The following is an 11,335-nucleotide window of genomic DNA, read 5'->3' as shown; positions in this document are numbered from 1 at the left end:
AAATGTAAATGAAAACCTTGATTATCTCAGCAGGAAAAAGGGAACATAGGAGCAACAATAGTTGGACAGACACTGCTATGGACTGAATATTTGTAAACCTCTCCCCCTCATTCACCTGTTAGATTCTAACCCCCAAAGGGATGGCGTTTGGAGGTGGGGCCCTGGGAAGTGATTAGCCCATGAGGGGGGAGCCCTCATGAATGAGATTACCTCCCTTATAAAAGAGGCCCCAGACGGCTGCCTCATCCTCTTGTGCCATGTGAGAAGATGGCTAGTTGATACAGCTAGACAAGAAACCAGTCCATGTGAAGAAGAGCTTTATTACTATTATTTATTACTCAGCCGTACAAAGGAACGAAATTGGGTCATTTGTAGAGATGTGGATGGATCTAGAGACTGTCATACAGAGTGAAGGAAGTCAGAAAGAGAGAAACAAATATCGTGTATTAATGCACATATGTGGAACCTAGATAAATGGTACAGATGAACCGCTTTGCAGGGCAGAAATAGAGACACAGACGTAGAGCACAAACATATGGGCACCAAGGTGAGAAAATGGTGGGGGCGGGCGGGGGGTGGTGTGATGAATTGGGAGATTGGGATTGACATATGTACACTAATATGCGTAAATGGATAACTCATAATAACCTGTTGTATAAAAAATAAAATAAAATTCAAAATTTCAAAAAGAAAATCACCTCCAAAAGAAATCTGAATTCTCACTGGCTACCTTATTTGACCATGGGTTGAACCTTCGTACTCCTTAACTGCTCTTGAGGGATTTGTCAGGTGGCGTCAATGTGGGTAGGATTTCTCTGTGAAAACAAGACGATTGATTCCCATCACCACTTCCCCACAAACACACAGATGCTAAAGGGATTGCAGAGTTCTTCCGTGAAAGTGCTGGGAATGTGGGCTCATCTCAGCGAATCCCTCCCTGCCTGGTGAAGCTGCTGTAAGGATTATTTAATGCAGAGGAGGGTGTACGGCACCTCTGAGGGCGGCTGGGACCCCAGGAAGTGTCCAGATAGAAATGGAGGGCTTCCCTGGTGGCGCAGTGGTTGAGAGTCCGCCTGCCGATGCAGGGGACGCGGGTTCGTGCCCCGGTCCGGGAAGATCCCACATGCTGCGGAGCGGCTGGGCCCGTGGGCCATGGCCGCTGAGCCTGCACGTCCGGAGCCTGTGCTCCGCAACGGGAGAGGCCACAGCAGTGAGAGGCCCGCGTACTGCAAAAAAAAAAAAGAAATGGGGGGGTCCTTTGAGAGACTGAGTTCACCTTTTTTTCTGTTGGTGGGCCCTAGTCTGACCTTAGATGAAAATAATATCAACCCACCACACAGGGGCAGGGGGGCGGGGGGAAGCACTCTGCAGAAGGCAGTCATTGTTGGAACAAATAACCCACACAGGACCTTGTGCCCCAACTTAGCCATGAGCCCAGGTGAAGGAACCAGGGCTGGCAAGGCGATTCCAGTCATGCATCATACACCTCTCCGGCACATGGGGACCAGCGGACACCTGCCTGGCTGACGATAGGCATCTGCTGGCCCCCCCGCCACCGCAGGCCGGTGTGAGCCCAGTCAGAGCCCCATTGGCCGGGAGAGGGCCAGGCAGGCGTGCACGGTGGGCAGGGGATGAGAGGAACACAGACACCCCCCACCCACCCCAGAGCTCAGGCGGCCAAGGGGTCTGCCTCACCTGCACTTCTCCTCCCAGAGGGACTCCAGCGATGCCTGCAGATTGGTCACATACCGCTCCTTGAGGCTCTGATAGGACACCTGCAAGCTGAGGTGGAAGGTCTTGACTTTGATCCGCTCTTCCTTCACCTTCTGCCACAGCAGGGCTCACAGCTGGGCCCCATGCTTGGTCTCCGAGGACCTCCCCTGCTGCAAGGCTGCGGAGTGACTCTCTGGAGAGAGGTGTCTAATTACATCAAACAGGTCGGTGGATGGGCAGTGTTCCGCACCTGGCTTGGGGGACTCTGAAACAGAGCCTTCTCGCTGGGCTGCTCACGGTTGTACCCCAGGCTGCTTTCTGCCCTCAGCACTAAGCCCTTGGGCCTGCAGCCCTCCTCCAGCTCCTGCAGCTGCTGGTGACACCGGTGGAGCCTTCGCTCAATCTGGGCAACGGTGGCAGAGGCACGCTGGTTCACCTTCTCTAAGGCCTGCCAGATGTGGGGGGCCTGCTGCCGGCCAGCTGTGGACACCAGCTTGAGGAAGCCCACAGTGTTCCTGTCCAGGCTGGCCTTTTCCACTCTCAGCTGCTCTGAGAGGTACAGGATGCGGTGCTTGACGCTGTCCCGTAAGTTCCGGGCCAGCTCCCCATCTGAGAGGCTGGAGGGGCCACTGGGGCCAGCCTTACTGGATGACAGGGATCTGCAGGACAGAACATTGGAGGGGAAGTTTGCAGTTGGGCTCTTAGTGTATTCCGCCTGCATTGGGAAATGAGAATCACAAAACAGGTACTTCTGTGAGATGCAAATGGTGGGAGAATTAGACACAAATTGCTCCACTCTATAACAGTACTTATGCATATGTGCAAGTACTTCATTTGCAAGATTTGTGCATCTGAGGTGGGCCCGACACAGACTGGACATTCTCCCCTCCTCTTCAGCACCTGGCTCCTTGCTCTATGGGTGTACCTCACTATGACCTCCAGGTGGCTAGCAACCCCCTCCACACCTGCCCTGTCTGTTCTTGGACTTCTCTTCCAAGAATTACCAACAGTGGGTCTCGTTTTATAGAGAACTGTTCTTGTAGAGCATGGAATAAACTCATTTCCATTAATCCATACAGCTTGCTGTATTGCTACTGCCAGATGGATAGAAGAGATAGGCAGGGAGATTTGCATCCTAACAGGTTCATTCCTTCATCTAATCATTCATTCAACACATATTTCCTGAGCGCCTACCATGTGGTACAGAAGCCAGACATATTCCTTGGTCTCACAGAGCTGACAGCCTAGGGTGGACAGTTCTGCTGTAACACAAACAAATGAGTCTGTTGCATGGTGAAGGATAATAGTAAGAGCCTTGGAGATAGAGCCCAGTTCAAATCCCGACTCTACCACTCTTGAGACCTTGAGTAAGTTAATAAACCGCTCAGAGGGTCGGTTTTCTCATCTCTAAAATAAAGATGGACATAGCAGCCTAACTGGAACACAGGAGACCATGGTACAGTGGACAAGGATGAGGTAGGAGAGGTAGGTGAGGCCAAGACAGGTGGAGCCTCTGTTCTGTTTCTACTTTTTAACTAAAAGCACCTTCATGACTGTTTTTTTAAATTAATTAATTTACTTGTTTATTTATTTTTGGCTGCGTTGGGTCTTCGTTGCTGTGCGCGGGCTTTCTCTAGTTGCGGCGAACGGGGGCTACTCTTCATTGCGGTGCGCGGGCTTCTCATTGTCATGGCTTCTCTCGTGGAGCACGGGCTCTTGGTGCACGGGCTTCAGTAGTTGTGGCACGTGGGCTCAGTAGTTGTGGCTCACGGGCTCTATAGTGCAGGCTCAGTAGTTGTGGTACACAGGCCTAGGTGCTCTGCGGCACATGGGATCTTCCCGGACCAGGGCTCGCACCCGTGTCCCTTGCATTGGCAGGCGGATTCTTAACCACTGCACCACCAGGGAAGCCCTTCATTACTGTTTTCAATCTGAAAATGCTCTCCCAGTGGGAAGCAAGGAGTGATTATAGTGTAATAGATATTTTGGTTCTGTGTATTTTATTCTATGCAAATTATTCCTTGATATTTTAAAAAACATGTGATACCACTATGCACCTAGCAGATTGGCAAAACTTAAACTATAATAAATCTCAGAAAGGACATGGAGCAACAGGAACCCTCAATCACTCCTGGTGGGAGAGTAATTGGTACAAATATTTTGGGAAAGCATTTGGTAATATCATAAAGTTGAAGACATCCATACTGAATGGCCCAGCAGTTGCATTCCTAGATATATCCTTGAAAGGCAGGTACAATAATACTCCCAATAACCAGCTGCTAGAAACAACCCACCTGGCCTATCATCATAGAATGTGTAAGTGAACTGTAATATATTCAACAGTTTACTGCTATACAACAATAAAAATAAACTACAGCCTTGAAAACATGAATGAACAAGCATAATGTTGAACAAAAGAAGCCAAACACAGAAGAATCCATACTATATATGGTTCTGCTGATATAAAGTTCAAAAGCAGGCAAAATGAAATGATGTTGTTTAGGGATGCATACACAGGAAGGAAGTAAAGCTGTAAAGAAAAGCATGGGGACTTCCCTGGTGGCACAGTGGTTAAGAATCTGCCTGCCCGTGCTCTGCAACAAGAGAAGCCACCACAATGAGAAGCCTGTGCACTGCAACGAAAAGGAAACTAGAGAAAGCCCACAAGCAGCGATGAAGACCCAATGCAGCCAAAAATAAATTAATTAATTAATTTTTAAAAAGAAAGAAAAGCATGGGCTTCAGTAGCATAAACATCGATAGTGGTTCCCACTAGAGTGGGAGAAGGGGATGGTGATTGGAGAGACATGAGGAGGCCAGTGTACTTGATCCGAATAGCAATTAAATGTGTGTTTACTTCCTAAACGAAATGTTGATGTTTTCTGCACCTTTATATGCATACGCCGGATTTCACAATTTTTTTAACATCTTTATTGGAGTCTAATTGCTTTACAATGGTGTGTTAGTTTCTGCTTTATAACAAAGTGAATCAGTTATACATATACCTATGTTCCCATATCTCTTCCCTCTTGCGTCTCCCTCCCTCCCACCCTCCCTATCCCACCCCTCTAGGTGGTCACAAAGCACCGAGCTGAGCTCCCTGTGCCATGCGGCTGCTTCCCACTAGCTATCTATTTTCCGTTTGGTAGTGTATATATGTCCATGCCACTCTCTCACTTCGTCCCAGCTTACCCTTCCCCCCCCCCATATCCTCAAGTCCGTTCTCTAGTAGGTCTGTGTCTTTATTCCTGTCTTACCCCTAGGTTCTTCATGACATTTTTTTTCTTAGATTCCATATATATGTCTTAGCATACGGTATTTGTTTTTCTCTTTCTGACTTACTTCACTCTATATGACAGACTCTAGGTCCATCCACCTCACTACAAATAACTCAATTTCCTTTCTTTTTATGGCTGAGTAATATTCCATTGTATATATGTGCCACATCTTCTTTATCCATTCATCTGTTGATGGACACTTAGGTTGCTTCCATGTCCCGGGTATGGTAAATAGAGCTGCAATGAACATTTTGGTACATGACTCTTTCTGAATTATGGTTTTCTCAGGGTATATGCCCAGTAGTGGGATTGCTGGGTCGTATGGTAGTTCTATTTTTAGTTTTTTAGGGAACCTCCATACTGTTCTCCATAGTGGCTGTATCAATTTACATTCCCACCAACAGTGCAAGAGGGTTCCCTTTTCTCCACACCCTCTCCAGCATTTATTGTTTGTAGATTTTTTAATGATGGCCATTCTGACCGGTGTGAGATGATATCTCATAGTTTTGATTTGCATTTCTCTAAAGATTAATGATGATGAGCATTCTTTCATGTGTTTGTTGGCAATCTGTGTATCTTCTTTGGAGAAATGTCTATTTAGGTCTTCTGCCCATTTTTGGATTGGGTTGTTTGTTTTTTGGATATTGAGCTGCATGAGCTGCTTGTAAATTTTTGAGATTAGTCCTTTGTCAGTTGCTTCATTTGCAAATATTTTCTCCCATTCTGAGGGTTGTCTTTTGGTCTTGTTTATGGTTTCCTTTGCTGTGCAAAAGCTTTGAAGTTTCATTAGGTCCCATTTGTTTATTTTTGTTTTTATCTCCATTTCTCTAGGAGGTGGGTCAAAAAGGATCTTGCTGTGCTTTATGTCATAGAGTGTTCTGCCTATGTTTTCCTCTAAGAGTTTGATAGTGTCTGGCCTTACATTTAGGTCTTTAATCCATTTTGAGTTTATTTTTGTGTATGGTGTTAGGGAGTGTTCTAATTTCATACTATTACATGTACCTGTCCAGTTTTCCCAGCACCACTTATTGAAGAGGCTGTCTTTTCTCCACTGTATATTCTTGCCTCCTTTATCAAAGATAAGGTGACCATATGTACGTGGGTTTATCTCTGGGCTTTCTATCCTGCTCCACTGACCTATATTCCTGTTTTTGTGCCAGTACCATACTGTCTTGATTACTGTAGCTTTGTAATATAGTCTGAAGTCAGGGAGCCTGATTCCTCCAGCTCCATTTTTCGTTCTCAAGATTGCTTTGGCTATTCGGGGTCTTTTGTGTTTCCATACAAATTGTGAAATTTTTTGTTCTAGTTCTGTGAAAAATGCCAGTGGTAGTTTGATAGGGATTGCATTGAATCTGTAGATTGCTTTGGGTAGTAGAGTCATTTTCACAATGTTGATTCTTCCAATCCAAGAACACGGTATATCTCTCCATCTCTTTGTATCATCCTTAATTTCTTTCATCAGTGTCTTATAATTTTCTGCATACAGGTCTTTTGTCTCCTTAGGCAGGTTTATTCCTAGATATTTTATTCTTTTTGTTGCAGTGGTAAATGGGAGTGTTTTCTTAATTTCACTTTCAGATTTTTCATCATTAGTGTATAGGAATGCCAGAGATTTCTGTGCATTAATTTTGTATCCTGCTGCTTTACCAAATTCATTGATTAGCTCTAGTAGTTTTCTGGTAGCATCTTTAGGATTCTCTATGTATAGTATCATGTCATCTGCAAACAGTGACAGCTTTACTTCTTCTTTTCCAATTTGGATTCCTTTTATTTCTTTTTCTTCTCTGATTGCTGTGGCTAAAATTTCCAAAACTATGTTGAATAAGAGTGGTGAGAGTGGGCAACCTTGTCTTGTTCCTGATCTTAGTGGAAATGGTTTCAGTTTTTCACCATTGAGGACGATGTTGGCTGTGGGTTTGTCATATATGGCCTTTATTATGTTGAGGAAAGTTCCCTCTATGCCTACTTTCTGCAGGTTTTTTTATCATAAATGGGTGTTGAATTTTGTTGAAAGCTTTCTCTGCATGGATTTCACAAATTTTTTAAGTTTTTAAATGTTCAAGAGATGGTTTAATCACAGATAAGAAATGGCTGGAGAATTAGTAAATTGTAAAACAGAACTAAAGAAAGCATCCAGAATGCAGCACAGAGGCACAGAGAAATATAAAATTTGAATAAAATTGAAAAATAGGAGACACAGAAGATAGAATGAGAAAATCTAACAAAAAATCTAACTGCCATGCCTCAGGAAGACAGACTAAGGTAACAGCAAGGTTTTAAGAGATAGTCACTAAGAATTTTCCAGGACTGATGACAGACATAAATCCACAAATTCAAGAAGCCCAAGGGACTCCCCTGGTGGTGCAGTGGTTAAGAATCCTCCTGCCAATGCATGGAACGTGGGTTCAATCCCTGGTCCGGGAAGATCCCAGATGCTGCGGAGCAAATAAGCCCGTGAGCCACAACTACTGAGGCCTGCATGCCTAGAGCCCGTGCTCCACAACAAGGGAAACCACCGCAATGAGAAGCCCGCATACTGCAACAAAGAGTAGTCCCTGCTTGCCGCAACTAGAGAAAGCCCATGCACAGTAACGAAGTCCCAACACAGCCAAAAATAAATTAATTAATTAATTTTTTAAAAAAAGAAGCTCAAGAGATCCCAAACAGGATAAAACGGAAATAGATCCACACTTAGACACAGATCTTAGAAGCAGCCAGATTGTAAAAGTTGATTACCTTTAAAACCATGACTTTTAGACTGAAAGCTGCCTTCTCTAAGGCATCAATGAAATCCTGAAGAGTTGAATAATATCTTCAATATGCCGAGAGAATAACTGTCAGAGAGAAAAAAAAAAGGTCACATTCAAAGAATCAGAAGACAGAATGTCTTCAGCCTTTTCAGTGAAGCACTAAGAATTAGAAAACAATGAAGTAATGCCTTCCAAATTTGGGGGAAAAACGATTTTCTCACCTAGAATTCTATAACCAAACTGTCAATTTTTAGGTTAAAGGCGTTTTCTAACATAAAAGAACTCAAATAGTTTACTTCCTCTGCATTCTTTTTCTGGAAGCTACTAGAGAAGACGTGCCACCAAAACCAGACAGGAACCTACGACAGAGGTAGAGATGGGATTTATGAAACTGGGGCCCCAAGCTAAAAGAAAGGCAAGTGCAATCTCCAGGATGATGGTAGCTGGGCAGTGGGCCTGGAGGGCAAGTCAAAAGGCTCCAGGAGAGAGTGCTCCAAGTGAATGAAATATGCAGGACATCTTTCAGCAGCTGGAGAGGAGATATAGCCAGTTTGGGGAAGTGCTGACCTATAATAAGTAGTAGAGAACAAGCAACACGGGGTAGGGAGAGACAAGTGTTAACTCTAAGGAAAACAAAACATCAGGAGAGAAAGGAAAAGTCATCAGAGTTGCTGTAGACTTGATAACGTGAACATCAAAGAATAATCTAATGCAGATGATTGTATACTGTACTGGAAGGATGGGGGTGGTGAAAGAGCTACATCATCATCTTTAACTGTGAGAAGTCAATCAATAATTCCCAAAATCTAAAAAATAAAGAAACAGCACTATAAACAACTTATTTACAGAACTAGAGGTAAATGCCAAAAGAAACAGCTAAAAGGGTTGAATGTAGTTGATTCTGGGGAATGGATGGACCACTGTGGGTGGAAGCAAGAGATTGCTATTTTTTAAAAATATATATTTATTTGGCTGTGCCAGGTTTTAGTTACAGCATGCAGGATCTTTAGTTGTAGCATGCAGGATCTTTAGTTGCAGCATACGATCTCTTAGTTGCAGCATGTGGGATCTAGTTCCCTGACCAAGGATCGAACCCGGGCCCCCTGCATTGGGAGTGAGGAGCCCTGGCCACTGGACCACCAGGGAAGTCCTGTAGAGATCGCTATTTTTTGTAATAAACCTTGTAGAACCATTTAACTCTTTGAACCAGGGGTTGGCAAACTACGGACTGGTTTTGTACAGGTGTGAGCTAAGAATGGTTTCTACGTGTTTAAATGGTTGAAAAAAATCAGAAGAAGGAGGATATTTTGTGGCATGTGAAAATTATATGAGATTCAAATTTCAGTGTCCACAAAGTGTGACTGGCACACAGCCACAATGATTAATTTACATATAGTGTATGGCTACCTTTGTGCCACAACAAAGGTCTAGTTGAGCAGCTACAACAGAGAACATGTGGCATCAAATATTTACTATACGGCCCTTTACGGAAACAGTGCGCTGACCCCTGCTTTAAACAATGTTCATATGTAGCACTGATAAATGAAAGAACTAAGTATTTTTAAAGAAAGTAGCTAATAGGGAAAGTTAAAATTTGCTAATGACTTGTTCTATTGAGGAATTTTATAGATATCATATAAAACTAAAAACTGACAGAAGAATATGTTGGTGAAAAAAAATTCAAGGCAACCAGTAGAAAAAAGCCAGGTAAATAACATCCAAATAATCAAGGGCAGAAAAAAAGGAACTTGATTAATCCAAAAAAGGGAAGGAAAGGAGGAACAAAAAGAAATGAGATATCAGGTTAAGTAGAAAATACAAAATAGGATGGCAATAAGATGTGATTATCAATGGCTGTATACCATGTCCTTGAGAAGACTCAATACTGTAAATATGTCAGCCCTCTACATATTAACTTATAAATTCAATGAAATAACAGTTAAAAACCCAATGGGAATGTCTTATGAATGTTAGATTAGCTAATTCCAAAACGCAAAAGAATAGCTAAGAAATTTTGGGAACGAAAAATAAATATGGTCTTGGGATACTTGGCTATCTGAATAAAACTAAATTAGAGCGCTACTTCACATCACATACAATAATAAAGTCGAGACAGAATAGAGAACTAAATATAAATATGAAACTCTAAAGGTATCAGAAGGACACAATAGGAAATGTTTTTATAATCTCTCTGTGGAGAACACCTTTTTGAACAAGTCTCAAACTAAAATGCCATAAAGGAAAAGATTTACATATTGTACTACAGTTTAAAAAAATCTTTAAACCTTCTTATGGTGAAGGAAGCATAAAGTTAAGAAGCAACATTTCGGTTTCGGTTCAAACACTTGCTTCTTCTTAAAAATAAAGTATCTCGGGGCTTCCCTGGTGGCGCAGTGGTTGAGCGTCCGCCTGCTGATGCAGGGGACACGGGTTCGTGCCCCGGTCCGGGAGGATCCCACGTGCCGCGGAGCGGCTGGGCCCGTGAGCCATGGCCTGGGCCTGTGCGTCCGGAGCCTGTGCTCCGCAATGGAAGAGGCCACAACAGTGAGAAGCCCGCATACCATCAAAAAAAAAAAAAAAAAAAAAAAAAAAAATAAAGTATCTCCATGAACATTTTTAAAGAGCAACAGATTAAGAAAAAAAGATTTGCAATTATCTCTAAGAGATAAAAGGCTAATCAACATATAAAGAACTCCTACAAATTAGGAAGCTAAAAACAAATCATCAAACATAAAAACAGCAAAGGGTAGTCATAGACAATTCAGAAAGGATGAACTATGAATACCAGTAAACATATGAAAAATGTGCAACTGCAAGGAAATCAGGCAGACATAAATCAAATGATTAAAAAAGATGTTCTCGGGCTTCCCTGATGGTGCAGTGGTTGAGAGTCCGCCTGCCGATGCAGGGGACGCGGGTTCGTGCCCCGGTCCAGGAGGATCCCACATGCTGCGGAGCGGCTGGGCCCGTGAGCCGGCTGGCCGTCCAGAAAGTTCTAGAAAGAGAAAGAAGGTCCGCGCAGAGACGCCACACTGCCTCAGAACGCTCAGGCCGCCTCACTTGCTGTGAAGACCTCCCAACCCCCACTGCCGGGGGCTGGGCTGCTAAGGGGCTGGAGGGAGGCGGCTGCAAAGGGGAAGATTCCAGCGTGGCTTTTTTTATAGTGTGAGGAAGTGCGCAAAACAAACTGCACTATTGTATCAATAACTCTTTTAAAGCCTGTGAATGCATCGGCCCTCCTTTACTACAGTCACCACATCGCGCAACTATCACACCATCTACTTCCAGAATTTTTTTATCACCCCAAAAGTAGACCTGGTCCTGCGTGTAGGCAGCCCTCTTTGAATTGATAGGACGAGGGCAGATATAAAAGAATTAAATTATTTCGAATAATGTGCAACATATGAATAACAATTGTTCAAAATCCATGGAGTTGGAGGGCGCGCGTAGGGAGCGGCACGCCTGCGGCCAGCTGAGGAGGCTCCGCGCCATTTGCTCCTCAGACGCGGAGGGAGCGGCGCGCGGAGGGAGCGGCGCGCGGAGGGAGCGGCGCGCGTGCGGCTAGCTGAGGAGGCTTCGCGCCGTTTGCTC

The 11,335-nt window shown here is 44.0% G+C and overlaps 1 protein-coding gene across 1 annotated transcript in view; it reads right to left on the bottom strand.

Annotated features, from left to right (window-relative positions):
• TEX28 (testis expressed 28) overlaps positions 1-7,742 on the bottom strand; it is a 45,596-nt gene extending 37,854 nt beyond the window's left edge. The window contains 3 exon segments of the mRNA XM_060292310.1: positions 1,696-1,984; positions 1,987-2,428; positions 7,731-7,742. Of these exon segments, the coding sequence (XP_060148293.1) occupies positions 1,696-1,984; positions 1,987-2,428; positions 7,731-7,742 (743 nt within the window).
• Between the last annotated feature and the right edge of the window lie 3,593 nt (positions 7,743-11,335).

The sequence above is a fragment of the Globicephala melas genome, chromosome X (assembly GCF_963455315.2).
Source record: "Globicephala melas chromosome X, mGloMel1.2, whole genome shotgun sequence".
NCBI lineage: Eukaryota > Metazoa > Chordata > Mammalia > Artiodactyla > Delphinidae > Globicephala > Globicephala melas.
Note: the sequence above shows the minus strand (reverse complement) of the source record. Positions and strands in the feature narration are given on the sequence as shown.